Source organism: Mandrillus leucophaeus, unplaced genomic scaffold, assembly GCF_000951045.1.
Source record: "Mandrillus leucophaeus isolate KB7577 unplaced genomic scaffold, Mleu.le_1.0 Scaffold416, whole genome shotgun sequence".
Taxonomy (NCBI): Eukaryota; Metazoa; Chordata; class Mammalia; order Primates; family Cercopithecidae; genus Mandrillus; species Mandrillus leucophaeus.
Window position 1 is genome coordinate 1,122,447 of NW_012104432.1, and position 17,062 is coordinate 1,139,508.

The 17,062-nt window shown below is 44.2% G+C and overlaps 1 protein-coding gene across 1 annotated transcript in view; it reads right to left on the reverse strand.

Annotated features, from left to right (window-relative positions):
- Positions 1 to 6,784: 6,784 nt before the first annotated feature.
- RNASEH1 (ribonuclease H1) overlaps positions 6,785 to 17,062 on the reverse strand; it is a 14,239-nt gene continuing 3,961 nt past the window's right edge. The window contains exons 2-7 of the mRNA XM_011992676.1: positions 15,618 to 15,777; positions 13,833 to 13,932; positions 10,299 to 10,353; positions 9,879 to 9,963; positions 9,157 to 9,281; positions 6,785 to 7,087 (exon numbers count right to left, since the gene is read on the reverse strand). Coding sequence (XP_011848066.1) covers positions 7,001 to 7,087; positions 9,157 to 9,281; positions 9,879 to 9,963; positions 10,299 to 10,353; positions 13,833 to 13,932; positions 15,618 to 15,750 — 585 coding nt within the window. The 5' untranslated portion in view covers positions 15,751 to 15,777 and the 3' untranslated portion in view covers positions 6,785 to 7,000. The remainder of the gene's footprint in view (positions 7,088 to 9,156; positions 9,282 to 9,878; positions 9,964 to 10,298; positions 10,354 to 13,832; positions 13,933 to 15,617; positions 15,778 to 17,062) is intronic.

Consider the following 17,062-nt stretch of genomic DNA (forward strand, 5'->3'; position numbering starts at 1 on the left):
CATTTGTAATTCTGACAGTGGGCAACGCCTGTCTGGTGCTGAGTGGTGCCGATCTGCACTCAGCACCAACACAGGTGAGCACACGTTTCCAGGCAGCCTCATCAACATATGCACCGTTGCTAATATCATACAGAGAAATGGTGTCTAGGTGTTTTAATCTGCATTCTCTCGTGAGTGAAGTTGAGCATCCTTTCATTCCTAAAGGACCATGTTTCTTTTTCTGTAAACAATTTGGCCAATCCACTCTTCTGAGTTATTAGTTTTTTCAATTTCTAGTTCTTATATATTACGGAAATTAGTCCTTTGTGATATGAATTGCAAATTCTTTTCCTAGTTTGTTTTTGCTTATGGCTCTTCAAAACCCTTTTTTATATTAAGCTTTTTATTTATACGTAGTCTTCTTTCGTGGTTGCTGGATGTTAAATCCTAGGTTAAAGACCCTTGTTTACGGTTGAGGTACTGCCTTTAATATACATGAATCTGTGCATATTTAGGTTTAGAGAACAGCTCTGTCAGCGGGGGGTAGAGAAAGCAGCCCATTCTCCCTGTTTCCCACTTCATTCATATTTGTCTTTGTCCAAAACCCTACCACCATATACTGGCGGCTTCCCCTATCACCAAAGAATGTTAATTTGGGGGCATATTTTGATGAAAGTTGTTCTTTTGACAAATACTTATGTCAACACAATATCAGAGTTGCCTTGTGCCAATTCCTGTCTCTCAATGGACAATTAAGAATGAAAGCTGCTATAACGAGCTGGCCAGGTATTCACCCAGCATAATCAGTGTCTTCTGTGTGCCAGGAGACACAATGCGGGCAGCTGTAGCCAGCCCTCCCCGTGTTACTCCTGAGTGTTTACGAACTGAGGAACCACGACCACCATGATCACTGCTACACGTTTTGTTCTGATGACATCCTTTTCCTGAGTCCTGAATGTCAGCTCATCACGTTAATAAAAAAGGGGCTTCAGTTGAGTGACCTATTCCTTCTCGCTCCAGAAGTACTAGAATATTAGAATTAGGAAAGAGACCGGAAATCTACACCAAGGTCCTCCTTTTCAGACACATCATCTGAGGCCCAGACTTGCTCAACTTGAAATGAACAGCATCACCTGAATCAGGAGTGCAGATTCCACTGGTTCCTATTTACAGTTACCCAAGCTGTCCACCGGCCACGAGGGCTTTTTCTTTCTCGTTTTGTTTGACCTCCGGCTTCGTGCACTTTTGTGCCTGTCCTACAAGATGGCAGAGTGGCTATCTTCAGGCTTCAGCAATGGGGTGACACCGCGATGCTCCAGCACCCGCAGACACCAGAAAGGAGTTCTGCACAAAGAGCACTTCTTCGACGGCCTCTATTTGTACGGCATGAACATCCCATTAAAGTAGCACCAGTTGAAAGCTTATATATTCCACAATATGTAGCACAATCTGACATAACAGTCACTCAAATATTTTCTGAGTTGGAGCTGATTAAGATGCAATTATGTATCACTGTAAACTTCTAGATGTAAAAAATACAGCTGATTTTTTGATTCTCATTTTCTTTTAATAAAAAAATTGCCCCCTAAAACTTTGATTCGTCTTTTAACTAAAAGTGGTTGGACCTTTCCTTCCCTCCGGCTTCATGCGCTTTCTGCTGTACTGACATAGCTTTTTTTTGTTTTTTTGTTTTTTGTTTTTTTTTGAGACAGAATCTCACTCTATCACCCAGGCTGGAGTGCAGTGGCGTGATCTTGGCTCACTGTAACCTCTGCCGCCTGGGTTCAAGCAATTCTTCTGCCTCGGCCTCCCGAGGAGCCAGGATTACAGGCACCTGCCACCGTGCCTGGCTAATTTTTGTATTTTTAGTAGAGATGGGGTTTTACCATCTTTTTCAGGCTGGTCTTGAACTCCTGACCTCATGATCCACTCGCCTCAGCCTCCCAAAGTGCTGGGATTACAGGCCCAGCCAACATCATTCATATTTGCGAAAATCCCAGACTGTAAAGTTTCTAGAGGCACAACTTTTCATCTCTGTATTTCCAGTTCTGGTTCAACCTTTTTTTTAAATCACAGATTCTCAGAAGGCAGAGGCAGCAGTAGGAGATTGCTTTTTGAATCTTCTCAAATCCTCACCTAAAAATAGAACTACTAAACAGCAAAACCATAAAACTCACGGACATCTGTAACAGAATGAGGTGACAAGAACTGACAAGGATGTGGACTGAACTGGAACTCTCCTGCCTGGCTGGAGGGATGTAAAATTTAAAGTTCACACTTGGAGTTTCAGTTTCTTAAAAAGCACACACCTGCTAGCTCACACCTGTAATCCCAGCACTTTGAAGAGGCCAAGGTGGGCAGATCACGAGGTCAGGAGATTGAGACCATCCTGGCTAACACGGTGAAACCCCGTCTCTACTAAAAATACAAAAAATTAGATGGGCATGGTGGCGGCGCCTGTAGTCCCAGCTACTCGGGAGGCTGAGGCAGGAGAATGGCATGAACCTGGGAGGTGGAGCTTACAGTGAGCTGAGATGGCCCCACTGGACTCCAGCCTGGGCAACAGAGTGAGACTCTGTCTCAAAAGAAAAAAAAGCACACACCTGCCATATGACCCAGGCATTCCTTGTTCCAAGGCATTTACCCAAGAGAAACAGACAACAAAGACAAGGATATAAATGTTCACGGCAGCTTTGCTTTATTTTTACTTAGAAACTGGAAACAATTGAAATATTGGTCAACAAGTAAATAAATAAACTGCGGTATATCCATGCAATATAAAATGTGGATTATTGATATACACAAAAAGGGTGAATGCCAAAATAATTATGGTGAGTAAAAGAAGCACCTCCCCACATGGTACTTGCTCTGTGATTCCACTCATATAAAATTCTAGAATATATAAACTAACCTTTAGTGAGAAAGAGCAGACCAGTGGTTGCCTAAGCATGGGGGACACCAGGGACGGTTTAGAAAGTGGTGTGAAAATGCTGTGGGCGGTGATGGACATGTTCTGGTGATAGCTTCACAGGCAAATGCATCAGTCACTTTACATATGTGCAATTCATTCTGTCAGTTACACCTCAATAGAGCTGTTTTAAAAAGCAAGGTGGGGCTGGGTTTGGTGGCTCATACTTGTAATCCCAGCACTTTGGGAGGCTAAGGAAGGAGGATCGCTTAAGGCCAGGAGTTTAAGACCAGCCTGGGCAACAGAGTGAGACACTGTTTCTATTTTAAATAACAAAACAAAATAAAAGTGGTACAATAACAACTTTTAAAACTCAAACAAACAAAAAAAGAGATAAAAGAGATTCAAGAGACAGTGGCAAACACTGGAAACAGGCAACTTAGATTTCAACATACAGATAACAGGAAACCCCAAAGAAAAAAGCCAAAGCAAGAAAAATGTAACACTAAACTCCAGTTCAAGCAAATCTTAAAATAACAGATGTGAAGTACACATAGAAAGAGCACACCATACACCTGCAAATATGGACCAGGACAATCAATACCAACACATGCCACGTTCAAATCAAACTGCCAGCTTGACAGAAAAAGGAAAAAAATCCTCTGGGCATCTAAGTAAAAACAGCATATGACTGTCAGGGGAAGAAAATAAGATTCACCAGGCTTTTCATGCATCACTTTATGCTGGAAGATAACAGAATAAAACAAGATACTCAAAGAAAATCTGAGGCAAGAATTTTGTATCCGGCAAAACTGAATTCAACATCAGAAACTCAAGGAACACTGTCCCCAAGATGACACTGACTATAGACCGGTTATGAGAACTGAAAACACAGGAATGAGTCAATGGCAGTAAAAGAGAGTGACTTTTCTGACAATGTGCTGTTTTCATCATCACAATTAATGCTACGGTACTATATTTGTTTTAAATGCAAAATGTTAAAGAGGAATAGAACAAGAGAGTGATTACGGGATATTCCATGCCATCGTCCTGTGTCTTGAGAAGCAGGATTCTGAGTGCAGGAGGCACAGATATCATATAGAAGAGGCTACGTAAAGGCCCCAGAACCCTGAATTTGTATTGGGAATATCAATATAGGCTCAGAAAATATTTTTTCCTTTAAATGTGTGTGCAATGTTTGTATTTTTTTAAAGCTCTGTCCAAAAAGTCTAGAAACAATGACCAACCCGATAGCAATGAGCATCCTCAACTGTGGATCTGAAATACCATCTCTACCAGAGACTCTGGGAAAAATAATGGATTCCAAGTGTTAAATGGAATTAAGCTTGGCCTAAAACTGCCTCTGCACATAGTGACTTATAACCTCACTTAATGTATACACGAACTGGGACCTGACTTAAGAGTACACTTCTGTACAAGCAGCCGAGTCTCACCAATCACAGGCTGATGGCTGCCAAAACATGCCTTTGTGAGGCGGAGGCTGACCTGCAGTCAGTCTGGCCAGGTACGTGTGTCTTTCCCTTCCTCTGGCTATAAATACAGCCTGCACACAATGCACAGGCGAGCGTTCTGAACCACTTTTGGTCCTGAGTGCTACCCGGCTGAAGAAATTATTTTCTGCTCAATTAAACTGCTAACTTGTCTAAGGTTTTTCTTTTAAGACAGGTTTGGAGCAGAAGCTGTATAAAATGGGCCTAGAGCATCTTGACATGCCAGGCTGCACGGAGCTATGACTAACTGTGCATGTGGTCTGTGCACACATGTATGTGCACGTATGCACGCTTACCAAAAGAAATCAAGAGCCAAGCTGAAGAGGCTCCCTCTCACTGACCAAATAAGCTTGTCTGAGTTAAATAAAGATAAAAATCACAATGGATTGAAATCCACCAAATATGCTTAACTCCACAAATTCTATTTTTTTTTTTTTTTTTTTTTTTAAGACAAGGACTTTGTCACCCAGGCTGGAGTGCGGTGGCATGGTCACAGCTTACTGCATCCTCGACCTCCTGGGCTCAAGCGATCCTCCCATCTCAAGCGATCCTCCCATCTCAGCCTCCAGAATAGCTGGGACAACAGGCAGACACTACCACACCCATCTGATTTTATTTTAATTTTCTGTAGAAACAGGTTATTGCTATGTTGCCCAGGCTAGTCTCAAACTCCTGGGCTCACGTGATCCTCCCGCCTCAGCCTCCCAAAGTGCTGGGATTACAGGCATAAGCCACCATGCCCTGCCCATGAATTCTTGTATATAAGTAAAAATCCTTCACTGCTCACCTTCCTTGACAGACAACTAGTGCATTATCTTAAAAACTTAGTGTACAAGAGCAAAGAATCAAGCATTTATCCTGCCCTTCCTATATGAACTGTACCACTGCGTAACCAAACAAGCATAAAAAAGAAAACACTTTCTTAGAAAACCATTCCAGCTAATAAAGGCAAGCAAAATGACAGAATAAGAATACCACCATTTTACAACCCCAAATAATTAACAGATCTTGGCACTGAGCATCAGCTGCTGTCAACATGGTGCTTTCCTGAGCAAAGCACCTAACCGCCTATTCTTCTGCCAAAGGGATCAAATCTGAGGCTCATCAAGCCTCTGGACCCAGCTGCCAATGTGCAGGAAAGATAGAGGGCCATGCTGAACTGCACCATGACCACGCGGTCAGTAAAATCTACCCTGTGGGAAGCCATGGGACAAACAGCCCAGGCTCTTCAACAGATAAATGGCAGGGAAAACAGCGAGACAGACGGGACTGCAAATGGATACTGAATTAGTTAAAAAAAACAAACAAAAAAAAGCAGACAAGACTAAACTGCCATCAAGAAACCAAGAAAGTCATTTCTGTAAAAGTTGGAATTACTTCTGGGGGCAAGGAGCGGGAGAACAAGGGGGCTATGGCTGGAGGGGCACTTGGAGAGCCTTCTGGGGTATCTGGCAAAGTACTATTTCTTCCCTGGGTGGTGGACACAAAGGTATTCACCTTACAATTGTAATCATTCATAAGCTATACATTTGTTTTGTGTTACTTCCTGTATGTTTTTATGATAAAAGTGTTTAAAACTAAATAAATAATCATGTCAAACTTTTATTACTATTTTTTTTTGAGACAGAGTCTTACTCTGTCACCCAGGTTGGAGTGCAGTGGCGCAATCTCGGCTCACTGCAACCTCCGCCTCCTTGGTTCAAGTAATTCTTGTGCCTCAGTCTCCCAAGCAGCTGGGACTACAGACCCATGCCACCATACCTGGATACTTTTTGTATTTTTAGTAGAGACAGGGTTTCGTCATGTTGGCCAAGCTGGTCTCAAACTCCTGACCTCAAGTGATCTGCCCACCTTGGCCTCTCAAAGTGCTGAGATTACAGAAGTCAGCCACCTTGCCAAACCAGTGTTTTTTTTTTTAATTTGCACAGTTTTAAACAAAAGAGCCAAATAGATATTTGAAAGATTTATTTATGCATTTTAGTCTTTACAAGTCATAGCTGTTTCCAGAGAATGGCCTAGCAGACAGGGTCGCCTGCAGGCAGGCTTTGCCCTATACTAAGTGCCCGGCAAGCAGGCACATGGGGCTTGAGACCCAGCCTACCCCCGGCCCACTGAGCTGCGCGCCCAGGCCCTGGGCAGCATGTTTCTCTAAGGTACCCATGGGCACAAGTCACCTATACAAGCAGGAGACTCAGTCCTGTCGACTGGATGGTTAAATGGAAGCTTCCAGAACACTTCTAGATTTCTGAGTTGCATCTTTTAACCAATGGTTCTTTGATTTATCAAAATATAAGCCACAGAATTTTAGGCCATTTGCCTTGCTTGCCTGCAATAAAACAAGCAAGAACAGTATCGAACCCAGTAAATATAATGCAGAAATCTCACATAATTCTCCAATCTCAAAGATGTTCAATTTATTATATACTTAACCGTTTTTTATGAAAACGTGTCACAGAAGGCCACTGTGCCTGATTCCGTGTGAAAGACGCATCTGCCCATCACCGCGATGGTCCCACCTGCAGGCTGTTTTCCACACCAGTAAAAGCACAAGCAGCAAGACAGCCACTGGTTCAAGTTTCCCCAAGGACTAAAGTCACATGGCTCAGTCTTCCGATTGCTTAGCTCCTTTTCTGGCTAATCTATCAGCTTCTTCATTGCCTATAAATCCCGAATGACCAGGAACGTGCATCTGTTAAGATAAATGTTTTCCTTTTATTTTTACTCATCTTTACATAAGCGACACATGACTATATTCTCACCATAAAAAAACATTCAGAACAGACTGCATAGCGTAAGCTCAACTTCGACGCTCCTCTCCCCAAACGTGATCCTCAGCAGCACGCTGTTGATTCTTCATGCGTTTATGCAACGGATGTATTTACAAACATTCCATTTTGTTTTTCTACAAATTGGATTTTACCGTTCATATTGCTATTTCCTCCCCCACTTATCAATGGGACTTGATAAGCTTTCCAGGCAAAACACATGTATGTACAGATGGGTGGACGGATATGTATGCAACACACACACACACGCTTCCCTTGCAGTGCTGTCAGAAAAACCAATGTACTTATTTAACTACTGTCTACATTTACGTTGCCAAAGCAAATTCACACATCAGGCTACCCAACTGTTATCAGTGGTTCCGGGAAGGCAGAACAAGGCAGGGTTGAGACAATGGTTGCAGTTTAATTTGTTCTGTATTGCTTAAAAAAAACTTTTTAATAAACACGATCTATAATTTTAAAAAATGCTTCCATCTTGGAATAAAAGTTCTATCACCAAGGCTTTAATCACACAACCTTACTATTGTTTGAAACAAAATACACTGATAGTTTTATTTAACATTATGATGCATTCCGAAGAAACAAACAGGGTGACATACAGCTGTCGTTGTAATGTCATGTGCCCAGGTTACGTGTTAGTTTGTGTTCTTAACAAAATGTAAGTTTTGTAGAACATCCCTCAAACCACACTGCCTATGTATTCTATGCCTAGTGATACTCTCACTAAAATTGTATTACTTGTGGTTGCAGTGAGCTGAGATTGCGCCACTGCACTCCAGCCTGGGCAACAGTGCGAGACTCTGTCTCAAAACAATAAATAAAAGGTTGACATGATTATTTATTTAGTTGTAAACCTTTTTATCACAAAATAAAAATAATATAGGAAGTGACACAAAACAAACGTAATCCCAGTACTTTGAAAGGCCAAGACAGGTAGATCGTTTGAGGTTAAGAGTTCAAGACCAGCCTGGGTAACATGACAAAACCCCATCGCTACTAAAAATACAAACATTAGCCAGGTGTGTGGGCATATGCCTGTAATCCCAGACACTTGGGAGGCTGAGGCATGAGAATCACCTGGACCCAGAAGGCAGAGGTTGTAATGAGATCACGCCACAGCCTGGGGTGACAGAGTGAGACTCTGTCTCAAAAACCACACCAAACCAAACCAAAAAACCGTATTACTTGTATGATAAGGGAAAGAATCAAATGTGTATATGTGGGTGGGTTTGTTTTTCTGAGACAGGCTCTTGCTCTGTCGCCCAGGCTAGAGTGCAGCGGTACAATCTTGGCTCATTGCAACTTCGACCTCCCCAGCTCAAGTCATCCTCCCACCTCAGCATCCTGAGTAACTAGACTACAGGCATGCACCACTACACCTGGCTAATTTTTTATTTTTTCTAGAAACAGAGTCTTACTATGCTATCCAGGCTGGTCTTGAACTTCTGGGCTCAAGAAGTCAGCCCATTTCGGCCTCCTAAAGTGCTGGATTACAGGTGTGAACCATTGTGCCCAGCCTCAAATAGTTTTATTTTTTTGAGACAGAGTCTTGGAGTCTCATATCGTTGCTCAGTGCTGGAGTGCAGTGGCGCGATCTCGGCTCACTGCAATCTCGGCCTCCCGGGTTCAAGTGATTCTCCTGCCTCAGCCTCCTGAGTAGCTGGGACTACAGGCGCACACCACCATGCCTGGCTAGTTTTTGTATTTTTTAATAGAGATGGGGTTTTACCATACTGGCCAGGCTGGTCTTGAACTCCTGACCTCGTGATCCACCCACCTCAGCCTCCCAAAGTGCTGGGATTACAGGCATGAGAAACTGTGCCCGGCCTCAAATATGTTTTAATATACATTATGATATTAATTGCATGGAAATTGTTATGTCATGAAACCACTTACATAAACCACTAATCTCTAGTAAACTTAGCTTATTTGGTCATAATAGCCGTAAGACATGAACATTTAAGATACTCACCCACTGAATGTCCATCCCCTGGGTGAGCCTCTCCAGTGCCACGAAGTCCTCTTTGTTGATCACCTCTTTCCCTGCACTTGTCTTCCACCCATTTTCCTTCCAACTTTGAACCCAGTTAGTTATACCTACCAAAATGCATGATCACTGGTGAGTCAATCTTGAGTGTCCTGCCTTTTTCACCTCCTTAGTCTTACCTCTTATAATTCATCCCACTTGTATTCTGAGTCACCATCCTTGACTCTTCACTTCCTTAGCTGGCCTCAGTGCTTTAGCTTTTGGCACAGCCTGAAATACCCACTTCTCTTCCCCTTCCCCTAACTTGTATTCTACCTACAGCTGTCAGCTTAAGATGTTATTTTTCCCAGGAGCCTTCCCCAGTCTCATAAGCATCCCCTACATGCTCTTATTCAGGGCATTTCCCAAAGAAGCAGTCAACACGCCATCTTAAGTGACTTATACACACACAGACTAGAAGTAACACTAGAGCAGAGCCACTTCCACTTCTGACTGCATCTCCAGTGCCTGGCAAAGAAATAAGCATGTGGAAAACATCAGAGCAGCAGAAGGCAGACTCCAAAATCCTCACTCTTTGCTTGATACCTGACACACCAATGTCATCCCCCTCAACGCTCCCATTTGGGTCCTGCCCTGTTACAACACCTCCTACCAATTTCCCTTCATAGTTACTGGAAAAACAGAAGAAATCAAACGTGAAAGCTTACCGTTTATAGTAAACATACTGTCTGTATACAGAACCAGTTTACTGATGTTTTGAGTCTTTGCTTGTTCAATGGCTTTGCAGGCTGCCTTGAAAAGACAAGTCGATAGTCATGCTACAGAAAATGTTCAACTTTGACATTACTGAAGTTCAAAAGTACTTCAAAATTGAAACATCCCCTCTGTACTGTGATGATCGTATTCTCTGTATGAAACACTACTATACATACAATTCTCCTGTGCAGACATCTATCTGAAATAAGTTTTCACAATTTTTCTACAAAATTCCTATTTTTCAAAATTGCTATTAAACCAACATCTCTTCTTCAAATATCTTGTATATATACATAGAAAAAAAAGAATTAGTTTATAAGTTCATACTCAATGCTCAAAAATGAGAGGCTTAAATGTATCTGATAACTTACATGAATTTCTGCTCTTTGGTTTGTCTGTCGCCCAGGAAGTCTAATGCCTACATTTCTGTTTCAAAACAGTACAAAAGAAAATAAAATTATAAAGTGAATTCTCAAAGTGATTTTTCTTAATGGATAACAAACTAGTGTGTATACTTATTTGAAATATAAAAGTATCATATAAAAATCAAACTAACAGAGAGACTCCCAGAAGCAGACAGGAGCAAACAGGTTTCCACACTCGGGCACGTTCTGACTCTCGTGGGTTCCACTAGGGCAGAGGAAGTAAGAGCTAGTTCTCTGCGGACCCTGGGTTAGGCCCTATGGCTGCGGCGGGAAGAACCCCAGGAGAAAACTCAGGAAGAAGAATGGAGAGTGAGGTTTCAGACTGAAATTACTAAAAACCTCCAGGGAGTAAAACAGGAAAATGAAATCAAGGAACCAGAAAAAACCCTCAGACAAGTTATTTAAAATTTGGGGTCACCAGGAGATCCAATGTTTCCTAAAAGAATGAGCGATTTTTGGGCCAGGCGTGGTGGCTCACACCTGTAATCCCAGCACTTTGGGAGGACAAGGTGGGAGGATCGTGTGAGCCCACAAATTTGAGAACAGCCTGGACAACATAGTGAGACCTCATCTCTACTTAAAAAAAAAAAAAAAATTAGCTGGGCATGGTGGTGTGGACCTATAGTCCCAGTCACTCGGGAGGCTGAGGCAGGAGGATTACTTGAGCCTGGGAGTTTGAGGCTGCAGTGAGCTATGATCATGCTACTGCACTCCAGCCCGGGCAACAGAGTGACACCGTCTCATTAATAAATAATAAGCAAACAAAAAAGAATGGGCATTTTTTGAATGCAAAGAGTTGAGGCAGAAGAATAATAAATGGTGTAAAGCAGGGGTCCCCAACCCCTAGGCCATGTACTGGCACCAGTCTGTGGCCTAAGAACCAGACTGCACAGCAGGAGAGAGGTGGGCAAGCCAGCAAAGCTTCATCAATGTTTACAGCCACTCCCCATCACTCACATTACCACTTGACCTCAGCCTCCTGTCAGATGGGCAGTGGCACTAGATGTGCACAGAAGCATGAACCCTACCTTGAACTGTGCACCCAAGGGATCTGGGTTACGCAGTCCTTATGAAAATCTACTGCCTGATCATCTATCACTGTCCCATCACCCCAGATGGGACCGTCTAACTGCAGGGAAACAAGCTCAGGGCTCCTAGTGATTCTAGGAGCAAGTTGTAAAATTATTTCATTACACATTACAAGGTAATAATAATAAAGTACACAATAAACGTTAAATATGCTTGAATCATCCCAAAACCATCCTTCCGCCCCATGCCCTGTGGAAAAATCGTCTTCCACAAAACTGACCCCTGGTGCCAAAAAGGTTGGAGATTGCTGGTCTAAATCAAGTGCCCAGCATCTCAAACACAGGCACAGAAAGAAGAGCTGGTAACAATGCCCCCAGACGGGAAGTCTGAAGGATTCCTACTGAACTGCCCACGAGGCCAATCTGAGGCCCAGGAGCCTCCATGGCCCCGTGCTTCCAAAGAGGCCACACACACGATTCTGGATACAAACAAACAGACAATGTCTGTCCTTCCAGCTTCTGCGAACCAGCCCCAGGTCTGTGCCATCCCATTTGCTTTGAGGCGCAGCTCCCAGCCCAGCCATGATCTCCATGGAGGATCCTCAGGTATCCAGATGGGACCCCTGGAACATGAACCCTCTGTGGTCAGCTCTAGGTATGTTTCCTGCCATACTCCCAGTAGCCCCCAGCAGAAACAGAAGCAGCTGATGTCTTCTGACTCTGATCCAAACCCTCAACTTACAGACAATTAGAACCTAGATCTTGATTCTGTATGAAAGACAACAGAATAGCAATTGTATACACTGCGGTACAACCCCATCCTCTCCCAGCCCAGTGTGATGAGAGTAAAATATGAAATCGATGAGGGGAAAAAAAAAATCAAACCCACAATATTAAGACTTTGTTGAAAAACACCATGGTATGGTATCATAGAAGGAACACTGGACCAGAAGTCAGAAGTCAGAAGTCAGGAGCGAAGTTGAATTTCTGGACCTGAGAGGCATTAGCATGTATCTTGGGCAAGCGCTAAGCCCACGGATACTCAGTGCGACCCACGCTTGCCTCCTCTTCCAGGGTTCCAAGCTAAAATGAAATGGTAACGTGAAAGAAAGTAAAAGAACTTTGTAAACTGTACAGTGCAGCAGAAATGTAAAGTGGTATTATTATGGAACAATTACATCAAATCTGCCTCACAGCGTTCGTGGGCACAGGTAAATACTGGAGAATGCAGGTCGGCATCGGTGCATGGTGATTTTGCAGGGCTGAAATTCCTCCTCTACACTGAATCTTAGGGCTACCCACTACAGTTCAAGTTCATTCACATCCAGGGGCTAGGTGTGTTTGGATAATCGCACTTCACTTCACCCTGTGTGCCTTCTGAAACACAAAGCATCCCCTCGGAGACAGTCTGGTGATGTGACGGCTTCCAAGTCCGCAGACTGCCCCTGCCCCCTTGTGCATGCCTCCCAAGACCATCTCCCAGTGTGCCACGTGACTGCAGAGTCAAGAGGAAGTGAGGTCACATCAGCAAGACTAAGCTACTAAAAAGCTCCAAGAAGTAAAGGAGGAAATGAAATTAAGGAACCAAAAAATCCTCAGACAAGTTATTTAAAATGGGGGTCACCAGGAGATCCAGTTTCTTAAAAGAAAGAGCAATTTTTGGGCCGGGGTGGTGGCTCACACCTGTGATCTCGGTGCTTTGGGAGGACAAGGTGGGAGGATCGCGTGAGCCCAGAAATGTGAGCCCAGCCTGGGCTACATAGTGAGACCTAATCTCTACTAAAAAAAAGACTCCTCCTGGGAGGCTGAGGTGGGCGGATCACTAGGTCAGAAGATCAAGACCATCCTGGCTAACATGGTGAAACTCCGTCTCTACTAAAAATACAAAAAATTCGCCGGGTGCGGTGGCAGGTGCCTGTAGTCCCAGCTACTCAGGAGGCTGAGGCAGGAGAACGGCGTGAACCTGAGCAGCAGAGCTTGTAGTGAGCCAAGATCGTGCCACTGCACTCTAGCCTGGGTGACAGAGTGAGACTCCATCTCAAAAAAAAAATAGACTCCTCCACAGGGCAAGAAAGAAATGCCAAAGCCAGGTGTGGTGGCTCACGCCCGTAATCCCAACACTCCGAGAGGCCAAGGTGGGAGGATTACTTGAGCCCAGAAGGTTGAGGCTGCAGTGAGCTGTGTTTGTGCCACTGTGCTCCATCCTGGGCAACAGAGTGAGACCCTGTCTTAAAAAAAAAAAAGCAAAGGAAGTAAAGCTGAGGTACCTGACATTCTGAAAAGCAATGCCGCTTAGCCCTGACACGAACCAAAGCTGCTCCTCTGCTACCCGCTGCCAGAGCTATTCATCTGCAGGTTTTCCCAATAATCAAATAATAAGCAGATCCCGCCTCATCTTTTCACAAGTTGTGGAACATGATTCAGTAAAACTCTGCTTGCTTTGTTTACTTACAAAGGATGGCCCGGCCCCCAGTAAACACCGATTCCCGCTCGTGGCCTTCTACGCCCATTACTGGAGCAGCAGCCATCAGTGTAGACGACAACAAAGTCTCCTGTGGGAAAAGGGAAGTAAATACTGCTGGGCTGACCTTACTGAAAACTGAAATTCACCTCAAAAATCCTCTAGGTCGAGTTAGCATTTTAACCCGAGGGCATTTTACAGCGCTGCAGACGTTTCCTCTCTGGGTAAACGTGCTCAATTCCTTACGAGGGGGCACCTACCATCTATGCTAGGAATCCGCTTACATTTTGATCTGGTAGGCCAGGCAGGTTCAGGACGAAGGCAGTCACTTTGTCAAACTAGGGCCTGCTGCAAAGAACTACTGTTCACACCCCACACTGAGGGTTCAAAGGACAATGACTCTGTCTCCATGGCAGGGTCACCTTCACTCCCAGGGAGCATCCTCCCAGAGACAAGCAGTGCCTCAGCGTGACGGTGACCCTGCCTGCCAGAGGGCCCAGTCTCCTGACCAGGGCTGGTCCAATTTCTTCCCTGGTATATTTGCCGCTAGTTAAATATGGTTCCTGTCTTTGCTTCTTTCCCTCTTGATAGAGGGTGTGATTGACACACCAATGCTGTAAAGAACAAGGTAAAAAAGGACGGATGGGGGCACTCTCAGACCACTGGTGACCAGGACACTTCAGCAGTGTGGTGGGAGCAGAGGTCAGGTTGCAAAGTGTTAAAAGAGCTGGGCGAGAGGGCAAATAGAGGTGACATGCGCAGGAAGTGGAAGTACGTGTCCGAAGGACGGCAAACTGAGCTCAGCGGTGGCGAAGGGGCAGGGATGGGGACGTGCTCCTCACAGGAGCGGGGCTGAGAGCCAAGGGGAGTGTGGGTGTCGGACACGGCTCCTCAGTTCAGCTGGAACTTGACTGTATGAGCACGACTACAAACTTGCCGCCCAGCGACTGAACTGTCTCAGGAGCCAGCACCTGCCACCCGCCATGTTCCAGGCCACTGAGCCTCCAGCAATGGTCAGTGCCTGGAAATGGCTCATCTCCCTGCGACTCCACAAATCTTTGCTTCAATTCCTACTAGTAAATCACCAAATAAAGAATACTTGTTTGATCTTTTTTTACATAACTGCAAAACGTATCTATAAATAATACAGCTTGGCAAAACATTTTCTACTGGTTTCCCTTGAATTAAATTAGAACCTATAAATATACTGATTTATATTTTTTAATGCTACTTATTTCTATTTTCTGCTCATATGTGTAAAAGACACAAAGGAGACTTCTATTCTGTGAGTCACTAAATACATACAACTGATTCCTGGAGTGAAAGGTAGCAGAAAAGTTCACTACTACTTTGCTTCTCAGGATAAAATAGAATCTCCTGTTTTTCAAAGATTGGGTATGAAAGGTTAAAATGCTGGTGCTAATCAATCATAACAAGCAGCGGCGTGTGGGGTGTTTCCTATTTGAAAAAGCTGGAGTCTTCATATTTTATCTTAATAACGTTAAGTACTGCATGCACAGGGAGCACTGGTATTTCAGAAGATTACGGTTGTTCATTTACACGTAAGGGTTCTCCTAAGAACATTCAAAAGTTTAATTCTGCACCACTTGATCAATTACAAAATAATGGCCTTAGTGATTTCTAAATAATCTTTACACATAAGAATGAAGATAATAAACATCAGCTCAAACTCTCCCCATTAAGTGGGAAACACCTTTTACACATAACATGCTCATGATGGTTCTATTAAAATTTGAAAACCCAAGGAAGATGTACCCATGTAGGAAAACGTGTCTCTGCTAACTGGAGGCGCCGGCTCCATGCTCGGCTTCACGTGCTTTGCATAGGGCTCTGCGCTTTCATCTCCATCTCCATCCAGTGGCTCCCGGAGTCGCTTGCTGGCTTTCATCTGCGATTCTTGTCCATGTTGATTTTCCTGCCCTGAAAGACAGAGTCCACTAGTGAGCTGGAAACAATGAACATAACACGAAATGCTAGAGAATGAAGACATTCAGTCTTACGTTATTTAGTATCATTAAATCAGACTTAAAAACACCCTCTGTATGTGGTCCTACAACGAGGAAAACAAGGCAACGACCCCCCTCCACGCCGCCCCGACTCCCCTCCGCGCCGCCCCAACCCCCCCTCGCCGCCACCCCAACTCCCCCCCGCGCCGTCCCAACCCCCTCCACGCCATCTCAACCCCCTCCACCCTATCTCAACCCCCTCCACGCCATCTCAGACTTACAAGGGAATGACCCCATTCACACCATCTCAGACTTTGATACTCTGAGAAATAATTCTAAATTTTTCAAGATAAGTTTGGTAAAGACAATGAGAAGACAATAGCAAGGCTTCTGTTGAAAGTAAAATCTGGTTGGTTGGGTGCAGTGGCTCACACCTATAATCCAAGCACTTTGGGAGGCCCAGGTGGGCGGATCACCTGAGGCTGGGAGCTCCAGACCAGCCTGACCAACATGGAGAAACCCCATCTCTACTAAAAATACAAAATTAGGCAGGAGTGGTGGCGCATGCCTGTTAATTCCAGCTACTTGGGAGGCTGAGGCAGGAGAATTGCCTGAACCTGGGAGGTGGGGAGGTGGACGTTGCGGTGAGCCAAGATTGCGTCATTGCACTCCAGCCTGGACAACAAGGGTGATATTCCGTCTCAAAGAAAAAAAAATAAAAGAAAGTAAAGTGTGGTTTTGATGGAGATAATGACACCAAGAGTTCTTGACCCTTTAGAGATCATGGACAGTTTGAAATAAAAGGGGCTCTTTCTCCAGGAAAAACATGGTCCAAAATTGTGTATATAACATGAGCGGTGTTGCTGGGTGCAGTGGTGCATGCCTACAGTTCCAGCTACTTAGGAGGCTGATATATGAGTATCGCTTGAGCCCAGGAGTTTGAGTCCAATCTGGCCAACATAGTGAGACTCCTTTGCTTAAAAATAAATAAATCTAAAAAAAGATGAGTCATGGCCATGGTTCAGCCCTTCCCCGCCTCAAATACAACTACATGGACACTAAATTAAGAACCTCTAGGAGGGCTTAGAGGGTACAGGTTAGTTTAGTTTGAATAAACAGATAATGGAACATATTAAGAAAGGGAAACAGGCTGGGAGGCCGAGGCGGGCAGATCATTTGCGGTTAGGAGTTCAAGACCCGCCTGGTCAACATGGTAAAATCCCATCTCTACTAAAAATACAAAAATTAGCCAGG